The 23,318-nt window shown below is 44.8% G+C and overlaps 1 protein-coding gene and 1 pseudogene across 4 annotated transcripts; one reads left to right on the top strand and one right to left on the bottom strand.

The window, feature by feature from the left end:
- Positions 1–3,418: 3,418 nt before the first annotated feature.
- Positions 3,419–18,335, top strand: Prok2 (prokineticin 2). Of its 4 annotated transcripts, XM_039106990.2 has the most exons (5): positions 3,419–3,790; positions 7,143–7,268; positions 13,410–13,551; positions 14,363–14,425; positions 16,781–18,335. In XM_039106990.2, exons 1-5 carry the CDS (start codon positions 3,698–3,700, stop codon positions 16,912–16,914), a joined length of 558 nt encoding a protein of 185 aa, XP_038962918.1. In that variant the 5' UTR covers positions 3,419–3,697; the 3' UTR covers positions 16,915–18,335.
- Positions 22,389–22,883, bottom strand: Ier3ip1-ps1 (immediate early response 3 interacting protein 1, pseudogene 1; annotated as a pseudogene).

Here is a 23,318-nt window from a genome sequence, read left to right as displayed (position 1 = left end):
AGGCAGCAGAAAGCAGAATTGCAACCCTCCAGCTCCACCCTCCCTCTTAGTTTCCCAGAGGTGCTAGGAGAGTGAGCAGAACCAGCTGGCTTCATGCATCAGAAGTTACTTTCTTGTAGTTCTGGATGTTAAAAGTCCAAAATCAAGGTGTAAGCAGGGCCTTCTTTTTGTGAAGCCTTCTGGAAGGAGGTTTTTCCCAGCTCTTCTGGATTCTAGAAGCCAGCTGTGGTTGGTGTGTGTGTGTGTGTGTGTGTGTGTGTGTGTGTGTGTGTGTGTGTGTGATAGGTATGCTATATCAGTCTCAGTATCCAAAGATCTTGTGTCTGTTATAAAATATGGGAATAGCTCAGTCAGCAAAGTGCTTGCCTCACAAACATCATGTCCTGAGTTCAGTTTCCAGAACCCATACAAAAAAAGCCGGGTGTGATGACATGAGTCCGTGGCTACCTGAGTCTGTAATTCCAACAATGTTAAAATGGGTGGCTGAGGCCTGCAGATTTCCTGAGGCTCACGGGCCAGCTAGACTGACCTATATGGCAAAGTTCCAGTCTAGGGAGAGACCCTGACCCAAACAAAAGGTAGAAGCCATCTGGTGATGGTGTCAAGGTTGTCTTCTGACCTGCATATATGCTGTGTGTACATGGGCCCACACATACACAAATGAATACTCATACATGTACACACATACACACACATAAAACCATGCTTTTATTTTTAATTACAAAGATAGCAGCTGTTGCGTTTAGGACATACTCTCATCCAATATGATTTCAAGTTCGGTTGATTGTGTCAGCAAGGACCCTACTTCCAAATAAAGTCACAGGAACCAGGGGCTACAGTTTCAATGTAATTTTCTAAGTGATACTTAGTATAACCCTAGACTGGAATCATCATAAATCATCAGTTCAAATAAAGTCTCCCTCAGCTGAGCTCCCAGAGTGACTGCTGTAGCTCAAATGTGTGACAGCTGTAAGACATGTTTCCAGGGGCCCCTCCAGCAGGTGGATCCCCCCGCACCAGGTCTCCCTTTCTCTCTCAGCTTTTGTTGACTGCATTCTTGATCCGTGTAGATTAAGTGCATCTGCACTGTGCACCATTTACTTCTAACCGCTCTCTGTCCCCAATCACAAAAATCACTCCTGTCACTCATCAGTCATGTTTCCGAGTGTGGGCTTATGGCACCTGCAAGGAGGATTTTTCAGAAGAAATGGGGTCCTAGCCAGCACGTGTATGTGATCTAATTAGGTGGGCAGGACAGAAAACAGTCATATCGGTGTTCAATGAACCTATCAGGGGAAAGCCCATTGTAAGATTTAACCAGAACTTTCAGTCTCTCCCAGACTTGGGTGCTTAGCACCCAAGGTGCTTTGAGCCTTATGGCAATTGGACCAGGAAGTTGGTATTTTATGCTCACAGAGAACCAAACAAAGACCTTAAGGGGTTGAAGGATAGTTCTGTTGCCACAAAAGATTTCAGTCCAGATCACTCTAACTTTCAAATGTAGGGTTCTTTGTATCACACTGTCAAACCAGCAGAGAGGTGGTGGCCATGCAAGGCTGCCAATCTATCTATACTCTGAACCCACAAGTTTTGGTCCTTAACCAACCGTTGTTCCTGGCTAATTTGACCACATGACTGATGGAACCAACAGGCTGAAGTAACAAAATAGAACTTCAATTTCATTGTTTCATCGTTGCCTTATTGGGGAGGAGGTGTAATCCAAATTGTATCTTTCCATTCCTATGAATTGAGATCATAACTGATAACTTGCCCATGAGGTCCAAAGAAGTTCTGTTTAAGAGTTTTAATTTCTTCTATCAAGTATTAAAGCCATTAAAAATTCCAAAAAGGTTTAGGGGGTAGGGGGCGGTAGAATGCTCACCCAGGATGTTCATGCCCTTGGTTGCAACCTCAGCATAAGCAAACAGAAGGGCCTTAAACCAGCCTTATTTGTAAGCATCTCCAATCTTGATTTAAAAGTCTTGGAAGAGTGTTTTGAAAACAGCCCCATAAGAAGCCCATCTCAATAGAAGGTTAGCATTTTCTATGCTTGGAGAAATAGGGAATACCCTGTTGGTATTTGATAGTAAAAAATATAAAACCGACCATTTAAGAAAAAAGTGTCAGGAATGTTAATGTCCATGTTGACTGGTTTTTACATTTCCCCCCAGGCTGCACTCCCATGCCTTGGTTGGCATGGAGACTGGAAAAGGAAACTTTCCACCAGTCTGTCACTTGCTACTGTTTCCACTTAGTTTACTGTGAATCCACTTTTAACAGTTTTCTCAAAGTTAAAAACGAGTTTGATCCCGTTTGTGTTTTCGGTCTCAGGATGCTTCTTGAACTCAAAAACATGGTACAAAAGGCTTTAAAACTCAGCCAAAGATCTAGGGTTTGAAATGCCCAGCTGTTTAACATTCAAATAATTCCCTGGCCCTTTGTTCATTTTTTTTCCCCTCTACATTTCGTCTGAATGCTTTGGCATGGGGGAGCCCACAGTCTGAAAGTAGCTGTGGCCCAGCTCTCCTTACTGTATTGATTAAAGAGGCCGAAAAGGCCCATCTGCCTTTCAGCAGTCTGTGGTCCTAAGGGACATGGGAAAGTCTGAGGTCCCTAGTCGTCTAGGAGTGAGGTGGACTCCTCCAAACCTCAGAAAAGGTCAAATTGATCATCCTTGTAGAAGCAAGCAAAAACTCTTGCCAAACTAGGGACACGGAGAGGGCTGTCTTTTGTCTCACGGGATGAGTGCCTAGAGTCCAACAGTCATACAAAAGTGATTGATCCGAACCAAAATACCCACGTAAGAAAAATTGGGAGTTTCCTAGGCTGGAGAACGGAGCTGGGAGAAAGCCACCTTCCCAGGGCCTCAGGCTGGCAGAACAAGCTGGGAGTTCTCTTTTTTTCCCCCTTGGCAACATCCTGTTCTGTCTGAAGCTGGCTGGAAGCTGCCTAGCAGAGGGAACGCACGCACGTGAGGGAAATCAGAGCAGAAAGGGTCAGGAACAGATGTGGGCACCGGAGAAGTCATTTCCAAAAAGTAAAGGAGGCTCCCACAGCTGGAGGGGCAGCTCTCCACTTAGTAAGGGATGTGGGATTGAGGATGTGCTGCTGCTTTGTTCTTTCACTCTGCTACTCATTTGTTTTGCCCTTTGCTTGTTTTACTGTCCTTTCTAAATTGTGCCACCTCAGGGGAGAGCCGGTGGCAGTACCTGGCACGCACGGAGCACTCGCTGTAGACATGCTGAACAAATGTGTACAAATACAGTGCAGTTGTGTCCGCCGCGCCTGGCACGTCGTGGGTACCCCCTGCACATCTGTATGGCAAATGATGTGCCTCTGTGAGTGTGGGGGCTGAGCACGTGAGGCTCTGGAAAGCAGGACAGCCAAGGAGGGTTTCTGAGACCACAAAAGCCGTCAGGAAGGCTGGCTAAGGGCTGCGGCGCCCCGCGGGGGCTCTGCCCGCGTGGCGCCTGTGCGCGTGGGGCGCGTGGCACGTGCGCGTGTGCGCGTGGAGCGCGGGGTGTGTGCCCGCGCCGTGCCCCCCGCGTGCTGCCTGGCGTGAGTCACCGCGGGGCTCGCCTTTATAACCGCCGCCAGGCTCGCGATTCGGCAGAGCAGCCGGGCCACGCGTCCCCAACGTCCCGGGTCCCAACGTCCCGGAACGCGTCCCTAACCGCCACCGCCTCCTCGGGACGCCATGGAGGACCCGCGCTGTGCCCCGCTACTGCTACTTTTGCTGCTACCGCTGCTGCTCACACCGCCCGCCGGAGATGCCGCGGTCATCACCGGGGTAAGCTGCCCGCGCACCTGTCGCGCCTGGATGGCCCCAGAGACACCGGGCCCAGGGTGTGTAGGGACCAGGAAGGGCGTGCCCCGTGTGGCGTTCTCTGGGATAGTTCTTTGGCCACTTGGGAATATATGTTCTGCTCCCAGGGCAGGGGACAGCCAGCTCAAGATGGAATTTAAGCAGCCTCAGCTGCTGCCTTCCCCTCCTCTCCCTCCCGCACTCCTCCCGGTTGGTCTGCTGTTCTATTTAGTAGCTCAAAGAAGTTTCTTCCCCAGTGAGAAAGTTATTTTCCAGGAGCTGGAAAAAACTACACCCCCAAATCCGGCCGCTCTTACTAAAATTGGAAAAGACGTACACCTCAAACTCCATGGCTCCGGAGTGGGTCTTACCCTGTGAAATAACTTGGGTCCGGGCCGCGTGTGGGGCTTGGAAAGCAATTGTGGGCTCCTCTTACTGGGTTCTGGAGCAGCCGCTCTTTTATTCTTTACCACCCTCCCCACCCCTCCTCATCGTGAAGTTCTCGTTACATAAATTGTCAAGTTTGACTCCTGATACCTCACTCCTGGGGGCTTAGGAGTAGGCTGTCGCTAGACATTATTTAAACTCACAGAGAGTGTCTTCATCATGCTTAGAAATAGCCCATTCCTTCAAGACTGACGGGTTTCTGTTGGTGGTGGTGGTGGTGGTAGTGGTTTTTCTTGTCTATCTGAAGAATGCGTTCACAGTACAAAATTTCGGAAGACTGTTTTAATAGCCCAGCAGAACCTAGGCTGTTTGTTGTTCTTTTACTCATAAAGGAAAAAAAAATAGTCGGCTAGCATTTTTTTTATTCGACTTACTTATTTAAATCACTTTTAACATCTAAGTACACATTATTGGATTTCAATAGAGATGTAATTGGAACAGCATGCAGGTAATAAAGTAACACGTCACTTAAGAGAAAGGTCATTATGTTGAATAACTAAAGATTGATGTTCTCCGTGTTTCTTAATGTACAGGTTGCATTCTGAAAGCTCTGGGCCTGTGACAGCATTGGGCTATACCCCCATAGATACTTGGTTTTATGCCTTGTGGTATTTATTAGAGTAGAGAGTCTTAAAACCATGTCTATAGCTTCATTGGTAGCCAGTTGGTGTGCATGAACAAACGTTTCTACAGTGTCTTTGTAACACATGGGAATGGAAACATGATTGGGTTGGTTTTTTCCTCCTTCCCCTGCTGGTCCATTCTAAGTATTTCCTAATCCTCTAAGCCCCAAGGTTCCTGGGCAGTGCAAATGTCGTTTTGTTCCACTCAAAGGGGGACACTGTTTGCTTGGCTCTGTGATGGGTTAAGAAGAATGAAGGGTACTAGGAAGCAGCTGTCTAATTAAAAAGATATAAACTTATGCAATTCTTTGTAAATTTCCAACAACTGAAGCTTTGTGTTATGAAATGAAATTTTATCTCATTTCATGTTTACATGCTGGTGGGGTTGGGGGGTTGTGGTACAATCTTGTGGACTCTTTTTTTTTTCTGTTGTTGTTAATTCAATGTTATGAAAAGGGTATTGGAAAACATTTTTTTCTAAAGCAATGTGGCAATAAAACGTAGTTAGATCCCCCTGACAGAAACCATCTGGATTCAAATGAAAAAGTCAGTGATTTATCTAGATATATTGTATACAGGGTGATAAATGTCTAAGTGATTGATTGAATTTTAAAAGATTTTGGCTGGCTTTTTTTTTTTTTTTTAACGGTCTTAGAAAAAGAGCTCCCGGGGCTTCAGAAGGTAGTCTTGTATATTCGTTATAAACACTGGTCTCTAACATGCAACTTCGAACTTGTTATCTTCATATGATATATATTAAAACCATATTGCAAAAGGTTGTTGTGCAGACCTAACATAGGACTCTGATGGCCATGTTTGCAGGATTTCTGGTGTCCAGACAAAAATTAAAAGGTGGAAATGTTTAAACATCATCTTATTTAAAAAAAAAAAAGCCATCCAAAGTTTTAAAGTTGTGGTTTTTAGCCACTACTTATTTTGAACAACAGACAGATTTCTGCACATGGTTTAAACAAAAGCGTCCCATTCTGTTGTTGTTGTTGTTGTTGTTGTTATTGTTGTTGTTGTTGTTGTTGTTGTTGGCTCTAAGAAGGAGCTATGGTTCTTAAGACAAATTTTCATGGACATCAACGCAGGCTACATGGAAAGTACTCCACAGTGGAGTCTTTGACTCTATATATGGCTGTACGTATCTGCAGTTCGTATGGCCGGGTGTGTCCTTTGAGGGATTATGGCTGCTAATTGCATCTGTGCTGTGTGCCGCGCCTGTCCTCCTCACCTGTTGGACCTCAGGGGCTTGTTCAACTGAGTTTCTAATGTGCACTTCTGTTCATCGTAAGTCAGTCAGTTCCTTTCTGCATATCACTCATGCAAAAGACTAGTAGGATGGGGCAAAAGTCTTGGTCTGTCCCCTCCCATGCCCGGAGAGTTCTTGTTTTGAAAGAGGAAATGGTGAAAATCAGGGTACCAGAGCAGGAAGCGTCCAGCATAAGTACCTGAAAGGGAACGTGACCCATTTCTAGCTGTTATGGTGGTGTCCTTACAGCCCGCACTAGTTTGTTCCATAGAGACCATTTCCACCTTTTCTCTATAAACTGGGCCCCATATATTCAGCAGTTAATAATCATAAAATCATGTGATTTGATTTGTGTAGTTCTGCATGGTTATGTATAGGGCAGGGCTAGCATAAACACAGTCTTCAAATTCAGCCATAAAATGCCAGAAAGAGAGAAGAGAAATGTTGGTCCCCCACCCTCCTGTCCTTCCTCCTTAATCCTGTGTCTCATCATACTGGAGCTCTTTAGTCCATGGAAACATTCTGATCAATGTTGACGGGAGATGTAAATACGCAAATGAAGCTTCCGGTTCTATTTTATTAAAATCTCTACTTAGGATATTTTGTGTGAATGTAGGTTCACATGTTGTGGGGGAGAGTTTCACACACACACAAGTGTGGGCATGTGTGTGGAAGACAAGAGTTAAACTCAGATGCCCTCAAGTGCATCCTTACTTTTTGAGACATAGTTTCTCACACGGCTTTAGGATGCCCCAATTCAGCTAGACTGGTAGGCCACCCCAGCCCCAAGCATCGGCCTGCCTCCATCTGGGATTGCAGGTGCAAGCCGCCATGTCGCTGACTTTTCTTGTCCATTCTGAGGATTGAACGTGTGTCCTTGTGCTTGTGCGGCAAATACTTTACTGGCTGGGCATTTGGATATTTAAAGAGGATTTTCCCTGCTAATTTTAGAGTTCCCTAGCCTGAGCCTTTCCCACCATCTATATTTATCTGTTGGTTCTTTTCCTTTCAGGCTTGCGACAAGGACTCTCAGTGTGGAGGAGGAATGTGCTGCGCTGTCAGTATCTGGGTTAAGAGCATAAGGATCTGCACACCTATGGGCCAAGTGGGAGACAGCTGCCACCCCCTGACTCGGAAAGTTAGTGTCTGCGCTGGGACTCCGGGTGTACCGCTCTGCTGGGCAAGGCCTGTATGACAAAAGGCTTGGCTAGTTCACTTGAAACAGAGATCAGAGGACAGTACAGCGAGGATGCACCTATTTCTTTCTTCTCTCCCCTTCCACTCCAGTGGTCATCTTTATACCATTGCTCTCCTGCCATTAAAAATAACCTTACATCAACACAATTGCTAACATGTGGACAAAGTAGGTATTTTACTGGAATGTGCTTTGTAAAATCAGAGTTCTTAAAAAGACTGTATGCTCAACCAGCTGATGGAGCAGAAGTCAGTCAGCTTTGCTGATTTTGTTTGTTTTTTTTTTCAGACAATCACCAATAACAAACACACTTACTCTTCATGTCTTAAACTCCGTTTTGTTGGTGTTTGTTTTTGAGACAGCTTCTCCTGTTGTCCAGGCTGCCCTTGAACTCCTGATTCTACTTTCTCCACCGCACTTCCCCATTCTCCGCCCCTCACTGAGTGCTGGGTTTGCACCACAGTGCCCAGTTAAAGTTGTGTATTTTGCTTCTGTACCTGTGAAATATGATTTTCATAACTTTTGGAGATCCATGGCATTAAATTTTCTAGTGTGATTGCAGAGCAACTCTATGTCATGATGACCTAAAAAATTTTGGAAAGATTATGTCCCTAAAAGGCAGGCCATGGGCCTTCCAGATCAGGTCAGATGGGGCTTAGAGGTTGTGTTCCTAGGAATTGCAGATTCTCCAACCAGAGGGCTGGTGGGTTTGTATTCCATCAGTAGGTAGATGGGGGAGATTGAAGGTGACCAGACAGTATATGGAACTGCGTCCCTATCCCTCACACAGAAAACATTTAAACACAGTGTGGTGTCAAACAAGTTCTAGGTTGGCAAGTGTCTCTCTCTCTCTTCTTCCTCATTGTTCCAGTCAATAAAATTTGGTCCAGGGGCAACAAGACAAAGGTCCAGGGCAGGTAGACACTATGCTGCTGCTGCTGCTGCTGCTTCTTCTTCTTCTTCTTCTTCTTCTTCTTCTTCTTCTTCTTCTTCTTCTTCTTCTTCTTCTTCTTCTTCTTCTTCTCTCCTCCTCCTCCTCCTCCTCCTCCTCCTCCTCCTCCTCCTCCTCCTCCTCCTCACAGGTACAGGTAGCATAGTTTAGGATCAAATAGAATTCTCTCTCCTGCCTTCTTTTCTTCCCCCTTTGGGTTTGAAGCTATCACAGATACAGACCCTGGGATCCTAACTGTGCCAGACAACACTCCTTATTTTCAGACCCGTTAGGAAATGAACTTCAGTAGACTATTGGTGAGATACACCTCAGCCTGGGGACCCTACTTGGTTGCTGGGGAGCCTGTCTGAAAGCAATATTCATGGCCAGCTTTCCTATGGTTGGTGGCCTTGAGAAATGCTTCCTGTTACATTTGGGCCACTCTTCCTGTGGTTTGACAGTGCAAGATTTCACTTGTCATTTTTTTAAACATGACACCACCTTTTGTTCTTGGACATTCTAAGATACGACTGGTCTTACCATTAGTCGCCTGTCTAATGTTAGGCTTCCCAGGAGCTGGTGAGGCTGGCCCAGCTGCTTTTGTTAACAAATCAGTTTATTTCAGTAAGGAATACTCCTAGCTAATCCTCTTTTGTGCACTGAAGCCATTGTCTCTAAGTAGCTTCCTGTTATCTTTCTGCTTTGGGATTTGTGTGCGTTGTGTATAGAGTTTATTGAGTGTACATTTAAAACATGGCCTTTTCGTATTAATAGTAGTGACTATTATGGGTCAGATGTGAGTATGAGCACCCAGGGAACAGTCTTTTGAAACCTCGGATCCATTCCCAGTGATGTACCTTCTCCAACAAGGTTACACCTCCTAATCCTCCCCAAACATTTCCACCAAGTCTGGCCAAGTGTTCAAATGCATGAGCCTGTGAGGCCCATCACTATCCAAACCAGCACAGACTGCTTCATTCTGTAGGTCAGCAGTGTGAAGGCCATCTGTTTTGCTGAGTAGAAATTTGGCATGTAATTCTAGGTATCAGTTCTTGTTTTCTCTACTTTTTGAAACCATATCTAGGAAACCTACCTGTGCTGATATCCTGATGTGTTTTTCTTGTGTCTTTTTTTTTTCTCCAGTTTAGAGTTTGTTTAGAGTTCCTTGGATTATTTGACATATTTTGCGGGGATCTTTTCACCAGTTATGCAAAGTTATTCTTGCTATTAAAAGTCACCCGCTATCACAGTGGATCCAAAATCATCTTTATATGTCTAGTAATATTTTGTTGTTATAAAATTAGGTGCCGTTCCAACCCTTGGCATATTCTGTTTTTTAAATCTATTTTTCTTATTCCTGTTTATTTTATAAATTTGATAGTTTACTATATTAGTAGTATTTCTTCTCATTGGAGAATTTATTTTTCTAGTGAGATTTATTCATGTTCTTAGTGATATTATTTACTAAATTCTTTCTCTTCTGTGTAGAGGATTCCCTTAAGCATCTTTTGTAAGCCTGGCTTCATGGCCGTGAGTTCCCTTAATTTATCCTTATCACAGAGGTGCTCACTTGTTTGTTGACTGTGAAGGGCAACCTTGCTGGGTACAACAATCTTAGTTCTTATTTTACTTCAGGACCCAAAATACATCATTCCATGCCCTCCTGGCATTTAGAGTTCCTTCTGAGAAATCTGCCATAAATCTAATATATTTGCCTTAAAATGTTACTTGACATTTCTTTCTAGCAATGTGTAATATTCCTTTTGTCCTATACTTTTAACAGCTCAGCCATGCTATGTCACGATGACCTACTTCTGTGTTTATGTGTGTTTAAGGTTCTAAATGCTTCTTGTACCTACATGTTCATGTCTTCCCCAAGATTTGGTGGGTTTTCTTCTGTTATTTTACTGAGGATGTTTTCTATGCCTTCTCCACTTCAACCTGTAGCTCTTCTCCCTCTCGTGTGCCAGTAATCTGAATATTTGATTTTTTTTAGGGTTCTTTCTGTCTGACAGTAACAATCCAACTGATCTGTTTTCAAGCTGTCATTTCTTCTTGGCCTTGATCTAATCTGTTACTGAGGCTATCAACTGTTTTTATCTGACCTGTAGAGGTTCTTGTTTCCTTGTGACTCCTGTCAGTTCTCCTTCTGATCCTGTGCTGCATGCATTTTTTATTATTCTTTTATTTCTGTTGAGAATGGTTCGTCTGCTGGGATGGGTACCATTTGTGATATTACGTGGCTTTCTTTTGAAAGTGTGTCTTGGGAGGTGTCAGTCCGGGTTTTGATTGATCCACAGCACAGATTGTCTCATTCTTATAATAATCTTCAAAGCTAATTTTCCACCAAGTTTCTTCCTCACAAGACCCCAATGAGGCAAAGCTAAAGTTAGAAAGAGGCTAGCTGAGTGCTCACGTGGGTAGATTGGGGCGGGGCGGGGGCAGTGTAGGGGTAAGGCAGGGAGGGGCTGGACAGGGGCAGGGACTCCCTTGCTATTTTTGGTATTTAAAAAGCAACTTAATTTTGTTTCCATGACTCGAGTTCATGTCAAGTCTGAAAGCAAGTGAGTCAGTCCATCTTTTCCCACTTCTCTGCTTATATTCCTGAAGTTTGTTTTCATGGGAGGCCAAATAAAGAAATCTTTAAAAAATGATTTTATACTAAAAATCAACTGATAAACTGACCAGGCACTCGAAGACAAGGTTTTTGTGCCATGTTCACCTTCCCCCCATTGGGTTGTCTACATGAAATATATTTCTAGAACTCAGTTTTATGACATTTGATGTCAACCCCCACCCCCACCCCCCACGGCCCCGTTTCAGAAATTTTGAGAAGTCATTTTAACGAGCTATTTTCAGGGCCAAGAACTGAAGCTGATAATTGTGGCGAAGAGTAAGTTAATGTGTTCTAGAAAAATAGAGTTCTTCTAGAATGTCCTCAGCTGCATTCAAGATAGGTAAAGAAGGATGTTTTTATAAATATCTCCTGATGTATAGTGTGGTTTCCATTTCTACTCAAGATCAATGATGGTTTCTTAGTAAATTGTAAAACTATAGAGCCTTTTTGGGAAACTCATTCTCCTACTTTGGTTTTGTCCCCAAATCTGTCTTTTGAATCAATAGAACAGTGTTTGAGATGAAGTGAGAGCAGTGGGTGGGGACAGGTAGTTTTGAGGTCAGCCTCCTGCTGTCTCAGGTATATCCATTGACCTGTGGACTTAAAAGTACAGAAGTTTCTACTTCATATTTGGTAATAAAAGGTGGAAAAAAAACAGTGGGACCTTATTGCACATGGCTATAATCTCAGCCCTTGGGACCCCGAGTTTCTATTCCATTTGATGAATATAATTTATACCTGAACATTTTTGTTTCCTTGTTTTTCACTTTAAAGAGGTGTTCTCTGATCTCACCTTAAATTTGTTCCAGCTTCTGGTTTGTTTGTCCAAGGACTAAACATAGACCTTTCTCCCCCTGAGCTACACACCCAGCTCCAGTCCACTTTGTATATGTGTCTGTCTTTAATATTTGTTTATATAGGTGTGTGTGCGCATGTGTGTGCACCTGCATGGACATGTTGAGGCCAGGGATCGATGTTGCTATCTTCCTCATTAACTTCCCATCTCATTTTTTGAGACGTGGTCTTTCACCGGATCTGGAGCTCCTGGCTTAGGCAGGTTGACTGGCAGGTGTTTACCAGTCATCCAGCTGTTTCCAACTCGCTGGGATTACAGATGTGCAGTGTGCCTGGCTTTCCTGTGGATGCTGGGATGAGAGTCAGGTTCGAGCTTACACAATGGGCACTTAACTGGTAGCTATTTCCTCACCCCACCCACTTTTATATAAACATAATTTTCTTCCTTTCCTTTCTTTTTTTCCTTTTCACTCTCTCTTCCTCTCTGTCTTTTTCTCTATTTTTCTTTCATTTTTCAAAGGTCACTCACTATATAGAATTTGCAACCTTCGACCTCCTGAATATTGAGATTACAGTGAGTAACTTACTAAAAAATTTTTGAAGATGTAAAACTTAGTCATTCTCCTTCTGAAGCCAGTGTATGACTAAACACTGTGAATACAATGTAAGCATGTGCCTTTTTTTTTTCCCAAAAGGCTTTAAGGGTATGATAACTAAGGGGCCTTAACAGTTTAGTAAAAGGTGGTTAGAGAGAAGATACTGTGTGGTTTTCTCATTCTTCCTAACGTGGACATCAAGAGTCACTGGTACAGTGATCTCTTGGCACAGTTCAGAGCTGTGGCTACAGGTTCAAGTCCACTGTGTCTCACAGACAGAAACAGTGCAGCTTGACCCAGGGCTCTCAACCTCCACTCTATGCCTAGTTTCTCCAGTTGGTGGCATCTCGCAAAACTGGAGGACAATTCAGCAACAGGCAATTGTGCAGTCAGCGTCAGCTCCCACTCTCCCTCCTTCCTTCCCTGGCCCGTGTGTGTGTGTGTGTGTGTGTGTGTGTGTGTGTGTGTGTGTGAGAGAGAGAGAGAGAGAGAGATGTGTGTGTGTGTGAGATGTGTGTGTGTGTGTGTGTGAGAGAGAGAGAGAGAGAGAGATGTGTGTGTGTGAGATGTGTGTGTGTGTGTGTGTGTGTGAGAGAGAGAGAGAGAGAGATGTGTGTGTGTGTGAGATGTGTGTGTGTGTGTGTGTGTGCACGCATGGGCATGCATGCAGGGGCTCTCGTGTTTTCCTGGAGCTTGAAGGTAGGATTTCACCCCTTAGGCGAGCACTCTGCCAGCGAGCTATATCTTCAGCCACACTTTTTCCTTGTATTTTGAGATAGGTTCTCACTAAGTGGTCCAGGCTGGCCTCGAACTCACAATCCTCCTGCCTCCGTCCCCCCACCCTCAGTAGCTAGGGATTTACAGGTTTGTGTTTCAGTCCCCCCCACCCCCCTTAGAAGTACTCCAAGTAAGAAAGAACCATGTTCCGTCCTGATGAGTTTAGAATTTGCTGTTTGCAGTTGTAGGCTGTAAGAAGCTGGTGTTCCCCTGATTCTAAAGCAAGCCACCAGGTTTGGACTAGTGGTTAGAATTCCCACCGATGGAAACATTTCATCACTCCATTGATACCAGTTTGCTTCACTTTGTGAGGCTTCTGAACCTAGAAGTGAATGGATGATTTCAGAACTCGCGCTGTTTGCGGCTAGGGACTTACCGATGGAAAGGAAGAGAGAACTGCTTTGACCTTGACCTGCTTGGAAAGGATGCTTGGAAGGAGAAATGCTGATTGGGTCTTGGTTTGCATGAGAAAAGGCAAGCACCAGGAGGAGGGCCCAGCAGCTCAGAGAGGTGGGTGTAGCCTGCTGTTCCTGCAAAGGGCCTTTCCTTTCTGGTTCCTCCTTGTATCCTTCAGTACCTAGAACGGGACAGCATATCCGCTTGAAACCTGTTTCCTGTGTCCTGTGCACTAACCCTTGGATAGGTTATATTTGACTATTTTACCCTTGCCTAGGACAAGCACAGTCCTTGACTCTGGCTGCCAGCTTTAGTTATTCGTTTCCACGAGCATTTTGAGCTAGCCCACTGTCTACTGAGAGGGCTCTCCTGGACTTTTAGGGCTTTGGCAGCATTTCCAGCATCTATTCACTGAATGTGAATAGCATCCTCCAATCCCAGCTGTGACAAACACAACTGGCTGGGTATTGCCCTATGGAGGGAATCACCCCTGCTAATTGAGAACTGCTGGTCCATTTTGGACTTCAAGGCTTGCCTCAGAGGAGTGTGGCAAAAATCTCAGCATCAAAGTAGATGGTCACATCGCACACTGCCCAAGTTGTCTAAGCTGACCCAGCTATGCTCACCTGTCTGATGTGTTCTGGTTGATAGGCTTCTCCCCACTGCATCAGCCCAGCAGCCTTGACTCACTCAATGGCAGAATCATTCTGAGCATACCATCTGCCCCAGCCCTACGGGCAGCATGGCTGTGTGTTGATGCCATGTTTAGCCCCTTGGAATAGCCACTCATCAAAAAGGCACAAGGCCCCAGGGGAACTGGCTGAGCCCTGCTCTGCCTGGTGACCATACCACAAGCCCTGCCTTCTATGATTTCTCTGACATCCTTTGTGTTTATTGATACCAATCATCTCCCTGACCCATCCAGAGTCATGTTGCAAATGGAAGGCAGGAAAGAAGAAGGGCGAAGAGAAGAAAGAGGAAGAAGGAGGTAAGAAGAATGAAAGGGCGTGGACCTGCCAAGGCGTATGCCTAGGCCACCTGGCCTTTACCTTGTGCATGAGAATTAGGTCTGCCCTCTTAGAGCAACCCAAGAGTGAGGTCAGAACGTCTTTTGCAGAATGTTTTGTCTGAAGACAGCTGTTTGCTTTTTTTTTTTTTAATGTGTAAAAGAAATCTATTTTGAAAGCTTCTGGGTAATTCTGGGGTGGCTTCCTTTGATAGGACAGACTAGAAATACAGAGAATGACAGCTAAAAGCATTTGAAGTTGAAAACAGGAGGTTTGTATTCTTTGACAAGGAGCCCTAAGAGTTAATCTGTCTGTCTGTCTGTCTCTCTTTCTCTGTCTCTGTCTCTCTCTCCCCACTCTCTCCCTCTCCCTCTCCCCCTCCCTCTCTCTCCTACCCTCGCTCTCTCATCTTGCCCAGGCTGCTCTCAAATTCATGATCCTCCCTGTTCAGTGACCTGAATGCTGTGGCCACAGGACTGAGCCATGCAACCTGGCTAGGGTATTAGCTGAGCTAGGGGCCCTGTACCTACAGGGCAGGGTAGGTTTCCTGTCTCTGTTTTAGAACATTGGAAAGCACACATATTTTTAGTGCTAGCTATACCAGTTGACATGCCTCAATCCAGGGACTGAAACTGAGAAGTGGCTTTGGGCATGAGGCAGGCTTTGCTTCTGGGTCAGCTTCTGGCCCAGTCCAGGTCTTCTAACCGAGCTTGTCTTTCCCATGGATTCTCTCTAAACATTCTCATGGTCTAACTTTGGTGGCTGTGTGTAAATACTTGATCTTGCATAGTCCTGACTGGCTGTGGATTCACACTTGTGCATGGAGTACATGTGATTCTGTCTAGGCTTGGCTTTCCCTACGGGGCTTCCATAGCAAGACGCTAAAAAAAGAGAGGCTAGGGAGATGGCTCATTCAGTAACATGCTTGCTACACACGCATAAAGCCCTGGACTCTGTCCCCCAAAACCTCAGTACAAAAGCCACATGCAGCGGTGAGCATCTGTAATCTCAGCACTGGGGAGGCTGCAAGTGGATCCTGGGGCTCAGTGGTCAACCAGCCTAGTGGAATCAGCCATTCCAGCTTTGTTAAGAGACCCTGTCTCAAAAAGGGGAAGAGTGATGGAGGAAAGAAGGCATTCGGCATCCAGCTCAGCCCTCCAGTGGACTCTGCATGAATGTATGTCTGCACACCACATGTGTGTGTGTGTGCACCATACACATGCACACACATACCACACACACACACACCCCACACATACCACACACCACACATATACCACACACCACACACATAACACACACACACGCACACACACATGCACACACACCACACATATACCACACACCACACACCACACCCACCCACACGCACACACACATGCACACACACACACACTAAACACCGATATGAGAAAATGCAGAAGGCATAAAGACTATTTCTTTTCCATCTGTAACCAAGCCTTCAGCTCCAGATGTGTGAACTTGGGCGGTGGTCTCCTCCCTGCGCTTCCAAAACAAGTGTGAGTCTGTATTTGAAATCTTCACAAGCTGATGGCAGGGATGGGGGCAGGATGGATACACACACACACACACACACACACACACACACACACCACACATACCACACACCACACACCACACATATACCACACACACACACACACCACACATACCACACACACCACACACTACACATATACCACACACACACACACACACACACTACACATATACCACACACCACACATATACCACACACACACACACACACACACACCACACATACCACACACCACACATATACCACACCACACACACACACACACACACACACACATACACACACACACTAACGGCTTTGTATATTGTCTATTGAGCGGTAATACAGATTAGGATCCAATTATCCTCAAAATGGCTTCATTTGTTTTAATTTTCATTTTGTCTGAGTGCTGGACAGATGGCTCTACTGGTAAGTGCTTGTTCTGCAAGAAGAAAAGACCTGAGTTCAAATCCCCAGTACACACATAAAAAGCCAAGCAAGGGTGCTCATGCCTGTGACCCCAGTACTTGGGGGGCAGAGACAGGTGTACCCCAGGAGATCACTGGCCTGCCAACCTAGTTGAAACAGCAATTGTATGGTTCAGTAAAAGACCCTGAAAATAAGATGTCCAGAGATAGTGGAAGATCGACTTCCTGCTCTGGCTTCTGCCTTCATGTGCAAGGGGTTGACCCGCACACTCAGGTGCATGTGTCATACATGCACACACATTACGCACTAAACCAACAGGTAAAGTAAAAGGTCATCTCTTTCTGACTTGGCCCCTTTTCTCTTTCAGGTTCCATTTTGGGGGCGGAGGATGCACCACACTTGTCCCTGCCTGCCAGGTTTGGCATGTTTAAGGACTTCTTTCAACCGTTTTATTTGTTTGGCCCGGAAGTGATCACTCTGAAGCAGGAGCTGGAAATGTGAACCTCTACTCACTGAACAATGTCTGTCAAGTCTCGCTTGTAATTGTGTCAAAGAATATGCCAGAAAGAAATGTTCTCCCTTCCTCTCCACTTTTCAAGAAACATTCCTATCTTTGATTTTTTTTAAAAGTGGCCTTTTTCTTTTTTTTCGTTTTTCTTTCTTTTTTTTTTAAGGAGAGTTTTCATTTTTGGAGAGATTTATAAAGTGCAAGGCTTTCTGGAATGGCTTCTCATTTCCCTATTTATGTTTTGCCTTGACATTTTTTTGAAGACCAACAACAACCATTTCCACAAATAGAGTAAGAGTGAACGTCTGTTGCAGAAACTCCCTTTTGCCCTGCCTCCCCTCTGCCAGTCCTGCCCAGTGTCCAGACAGACACACCCTTACTCTTGAAACATTCTGACGATCCTCACCTCAGGCTAGCGTTGTGGGGCCTCTCCCCTCCCTGGCTGGCCGGTAGACCCACTGAAGAGGCATTTGAACCAGTCCGTCCAGGCAGTTCACTGGGGCAGACATTCGGAGTGCCCCAAGAACTTTCCTGAACCCATCTGGCCCACCGGCTTTCAGTTCCACTGGTTAACTGGTGGGAGGACAAAATTAATGGGATACTGAAGGAGTCTGGTCTATTTTTCTAGATGTGTTTTAGTAAAAGACATTTTCTCCTTAGTGGAATATTACATGTCTTTTTTTTTTTTTCAGCCTGCTTTTTTTTTTGAAGTTTTCTTGTTGGAGACATTTTAAAGAATGTCACTTGAGGAAGCGTTGGTTTTCATCTGGCATGACAGGAATCATTTTAAAAAATCGGTGTTAAGTTATAATTTAAACTCTTATTTGTAACCCAAAGGTTTATTGCAATGGATTTCCTGATATCCTGCCATTTGTACTGGTATCAATATTTCTATGTAAAAAATTCTGTATCAGAATAATGACGATACTGTATATCCTTTGATTTATTTTGATATTATATCCTTATTTTTGTCACGGCTGTCACCAGTTTTTATTACAAGCGGATTTCTATATAGCCCTCATCCTAAAGTCGGCAGATACCCCAAGCTGGTGAAATCACCCCAACAGTACATGCATTTTCATCTCGCATCCAGGAGAGCTGTGTTTGTGTGGATTTCAAGGTAGTACAAAAAGTAATAAGTAAACCATGTGTATCCGTTAAAAAAAAAAAAAAAAAAAAAAAAAAAAAACCTTTAGAGAGCGAAGGCAAGCGAGACACCCGGAAGTGACTATTAGCGGGAATGGACCCGTAGGCTTGCCCTGGGAAATCCGATGGAGCATGGAGCGTATGTAATGCTTGGCGTGGCATGAGTTAGGCTCTAACTGCACAGTGGTGCCAATATGGTCTGACCTTGAACAACTCACAAAGTGTTGTCAACCCATATTGTGTCACAAATAAACATCTGAAACCTCAAGTTTAACTGACTACACATTTGCCACGCCCACCCACCCCGTGTTCCCCAAAGTGTATGCCTGCGGTCCGCTCTGGTCAGTCGTTCAGTTAGGGGTCGCACAAGTACTGATGTCTGGTACAATAGTACGGGATCTGGGGATATTAATCACCGTCGCTGCTTGGAGAAGTGGTCTCCATTTATGCTGCAAGAAAACAAAATGAATGTCAACAAGGGGAATTATGGGAAAGAAATGGGCGTGTCAGTAATCTGGCTAAAGTTATTTCACATATCACCCAAGAGATTTGCCAATAAGTGGCAACATGTAGTTTTAATCTTAATTTTCACCAGAATTAAAAGCCACAACTCTTATACAATCTTGCTCTTACACCAGTCCAGTTTAAAGGTTCATACATAAGGGGACAGACAGAGTGTCAGGTGCCCAGCCAAGAGGACCAAATACAGCAGGGCTGGGTAGCCATTACCACCTGCAGCCCCAGCGCCTTGGTGTTTGCTCTCTCTCCCTCTGCTCATTAATTTTCCTATGTTTAGCATCACATACTATTTGGAGATTAATTGCTTTCAAAACTCACCTTCCAAATAACTTTTTCACAAACCTTATAATCATATTTCTCAAACGTTATATTTCCTTAAGTATTACGTGTAAGAGAGACTGCGCATGTGTGGGGGGAGGGGTGCCAAGGCACACCTGTGGAGGTCACAGGTGTGTGTATGGGGAGCAAACTCAGGTGGTCAGGTTTACCCAGCAAATGCTTTAACAGTCTAGACCATCTACCCAGCCCTCAGAGGTTGTCTGGGACATTCTTATGTGACTCGATAGGTCTATGCCCTGGCAATTGCATCATCAGCTCCCAAGATGACCCTTCATAATGTCTGGGATGCCCTAATCCTGAAACTCTACAAGGTAAGGCATGGTAAGGATTTCCGGGTGGAAAAAAAAAAAAAAAAAAAAAAAAGCCCGGTCTACTTCTGGTAAATCTATGGTGTGAGTTTTCTTAAGTCAAAAGCGGCAGAACTAGCCAATAGCTATAGTAACCAAACTCAAGCGACCTTTCCACCTTTCGTTTTCTGTCAGCTTTCATGGACAGCATTAAGGTTTGCATGGGAAATGTCCTGCACAATGGCCACTGTGAGGATTTATATCCTGGCCACCTCCCACCTGTTGTCTTTCTGATTCCCTGCTCTAGGTGCGATGTGACCTGCAGCTTCTGACTTCTGCAGCCAGGCCCTCTCCTCACGGATAGACTGTAGTGTCCCCTCGAGCTGTGAACCCACATAAACCCTCAAGTTGTTTCTTGTTGAGTATTTTGTCAGAGCGACGAGAAGAGTAACTGATACGGACCATAGGTCATTTTTAACATTGCATTAAAAACTTAGGCTCTGTTCTTTTTACCGAAGGAAAAGTTTGTCAAAACTACCAGTCCCACAGCCAAAGGCTATGGTGTTCCTCTCATATCAGTGTAGCTCTTACTAGAGCTATGCAAACCAGGTACAAACCAAACAATCCCATCCTCCTCTGGTTCTCATATCAGAAACCATATCCTGTTCTTTCCTAGCTTAGTCTTCCAGAGAATGAAACGAAGGTTGCTATTTTTAATCTCTCTCTCTTTTAAGATTGATTTATCCTTTTCTTTTCTTTTTTTTTTTTTTTGTTTTTTTTGTTTTCGGAGCTGGGGACCGAACCCAGGGCCTTGCGCTTGCTAGGCAAGCGCTCTACCACTGAGCTAAATCCCCAACCGATTTATCCTTTTATTTATGAATACACTGTTGTTGTCTTCAGACACACCAGAAGAGGGCATCAGACCTCGTTACAGATGGTTGTGAGCCACCATGTGGTTGCTGGGTATTGAACTCAGGACCTCTGGAAGAGCAGTGAGTGCTCTTAACCTCTGAGGCATCTCTCCAGGCCCCGCTATTTTTAACCTCAAGATCAAGATATTCATGATATTTAGCATGCACCACACTAAAACCCACTGACAACCTTTGGTGACCTTTCCTTTTCACACTGTCACATATTTCAGATAATATCCTTGGAATTGATATTACTTCCGTGGTCTCTCCCCCTACTCCATTTCCGTGTGTTTAACATCTGTACATTGTCCACTATTGAAAAAAAAAGTTAATTAGCAAATAAAATGACTGACTATGGTATCCATACTATCTTGAGTTATGTGTATATTGTAAAATGGCTAACCTGTACTAGTTAGCATTCCCACTCACGTATCTATTCTTTATTGTGAAGACATTGAACATCTACCTGGAGGAAGTAACACTGACTGTAGTCACCATTCCATACAACAGATTTCTCTGCTAACATTTCTAAAGACATCCTAAGGATGACAGGCTTTTATCAATGGATCCTTTTTCTCTTAAAGATTTATGAGGGCTGGAGAGATGGCTCAGCAGTTAAGAGCATTGACTGCTCTTCCAGAGGTCCTGAGTTCAAATCCCAGCAACCACATGGTGGCTCACGACCATCTGTAATGAGATCTGATGCCCTCTTCTGGTGTGTCTGAAGATAGCTACAGTGTACTCATATACCTAAAATAAATAATTCTCTTAAAGAAGCTTTATTTATTGTATATATGACTGCTCTATCTGCATGTATACCTGTGTGCCAGAAGAGGGCATCAGATCCCATTAGAGATGGTTGTGACCCACCATGTGGTTGCTGGGGATTGAACTCAGGACATCTGGAAGAGCAGACAGTGTTCTTAAAACAGCTGAGCCATCTCTCCAGCCTTGTTTATGGATCTTTAAGAAAATCTTTACTCCCACCAAGGCTGTTTTCAATATACACATTGCCCATTGCTAGAGGTTCTATTAATATGTAACTCTCTGTGTCAGAGGCAGATAGGTTTTCACCATGTGTGCCAGGCTGTGAACCATCATATTCCTGCCTCGGCCTCTCAAGTGGCAGGATTAGAGTTCTGCAGCCGTGCCCAGCTGACATGCTATTTTGGAGGTTCTCCCAGTTTTCCCATCTACCATCCTCCAGTATGTTAATTTGGTCTGTCTAGGATGAAGCCTGGGTGTTGTGATACTTTTAAAACCTTTTCCCCTTTAAGATCTGCCTATCGTTGAGAACCACTGAAAAAGAGTAAAGGATGGCATGTCTCTGGAAAGGCCACTGCTAAGGTGACAACGGCCAGCAAGACAAATTTCTAGTTAAATTAGAAGGCAGGAACTAAATATCTTTGCAAGTTCCCTTGGTCTTGGCATAGTTCACTCTGATACCTCTCTCTCTCTCTCTCTCTCTCTCTCTCTCTCTCTCTCTCTCTCTCTCATTCTACAAGGAAACACAGAGGAGGGCCGCCCTGGAGAATTCAGGTATTTAGGTTGGCATTTGCAACAGTGTACACACTACTTGTGAACAATCTGAAAAGCACGGCCCCCACCCAAGGCAGGTGAGGCAGGCAGCTGTAGTAGGGGGAAGCAGATGGTGGGAAAGAGGGTTTTACCCCAGTTGATCTGTGGCTTTCCTGTAGCTCAGTTCTCTCTCGACTGTGGACTGCCCAGGGGGACATTTCAGGTGACTCAGGGTCTGAACCCCCACCCCTCAACAGCTGGCTCTTGTCCTTGATTCTCAGAACTTTTGCTCTGTTGGTCCATAAGTCATCATGTCATCAAGATGTACATTAGTCACCAAAGACTAAGAGCGAGAGAGTGGGAAGTCCGCAGCGTGGACACTGATTCGTGATGACAAAATGCTCAGGTTGCGCATGCAGTCTCAAGTGTCCTTGTGCCCTCCTTTCTTGTGATGTCTGGGACCCCTGTGCTGCAGCTGTGCAGTGGCCTGCTCCCTGGAGTTCCCGCCCATGCATATTCCCAGGAGCCTTTGTCCCCATGAGTTCTTGGGGTTCACCCTCCCCAATCCTGCTTACTCTGTGTTGGCTGTGTCGCACCCTGTAGTAGAATTCCAGTATCCTGCCCTAGCTCTGAAAGCTGGTAGTGTCGTCAGACATTGTCATTGTCATCATCTTCTGGAGGTAGCAGGTAGAGATGAGAACCTGTGCTTTAGTCCAAAGCTCTTTTGTGTCTACTTGATATTTTTTTTAGATAGAAACTCTGGTTTTATTGTCAGTTTTATTTATTTATTTTTGTCAACTGCAAGATGAACCTGCAGGAACATGAATATTCCAATATTCCAGTCGCAACAGAAATAGTAACTTCCCGGGCTTTTCTTATTCTGAGTCTCTGATTTCTCAATGATGTTCGGCCAAATAACAAGAGCAATGCAACAGTAACTGAGTTTACTGTTATCAATGGCACCTTCTTCACAGTCCTTACAGATCGGATAAGGTTCAGTAGTTGAGATTTGATTCCTGGCTCCTCTCCAAATCTACCGATCCCCCGGTCTGTTCCTCAGCCAATGTTCTTGAGGAAGCACTCCTCGTGCAGCACAGAGGTGGTGTTTACGCACAGCAGGGCCGCCTGCATCAGGGAGTACAATGTGAAGGCAATAGTTACTTCAAACTGTCCCCAGGCCCCACTGACTTTTTCCCGGATACCGACCAGGATGTGGCACTGCCACTGCCCGCATCCAGCTACCTCTTGGTATTTTTTAACTAAACATTTTACCTCCTCCTCAAAAGGTAAAACACTCATGAAAGTTAACCCTTTGCAGACCGTGGAGACAGCTCAGTTGGTCAAGGACTTGAGCAAAGCTAACGATCTGAGTATACTCCAGAAATCACATAAAAAGTAGGAAGTGGCAGCAAATGCCAACAGCAGTCCCAGAGCTGGCACGGAGGAGACAGTGTCCTGGGGTTTGCAAACCAGTCATCCGTGTGGCTTTGGCGAGCTTTAGGTTCAGTGAGAGATCCTGTCTCAAAAACTAAGGTGGAGAGAAATTAAGGAAGACACCAGAGGTCCACCTCTGACCTGCACCCTGAAACACACATGCCTGTGAACATATACATACATATATGTACACACAGACATAGGAGGAAGTTACAAAGGGCGATATCAAAGGAAACAATACAT

This window comes from Rattus norvegicus, chromosome 4 (assembly GCF_036323735.1).
Source record: "Rattus norvegicus strain BN/NHsdMcwi chromosome 4, GRCr8, whole genome shotgun sequence".
NCBI lineage: Eukaryota > Metazoa > Chordata > Mammalia > Rodentia > Muridae > Rattus > Rattus norvegicus.
Note: the sequence above shows the minus strand (reverse complement) of the source record. Positions and strands in the feature narration are given on the sequence as shown.

What these genes read in the sequence shown, in the direction of transcription:
- Prok2 (XM_039106990.2), top strand. Translation starts at nt 3,698, where the DNA reads ATGGAGGACCCGCGCTGTGCCCCGCTACTGCTACTTTTGCTGCTACCG. An exon ending in GGGCCCAGCAGCTCAGAGAG is followed by an intron (nt 13,552 to 14,362) that starts GTGGGTGTAGCC and finishes TGACCCATCCAG; the next exon opens with AGTCATGTTGCAAATGGAAG. An exon ending in GAAGAAAGAGGAAGAAGGAG is followed by an intron (nt 14,426 to 16,780) that starts GTAAGAAGAATG and finishes TTTCTCTTTCAG; the next exon opens with GTTCCATTTTGGGGGCGGAG.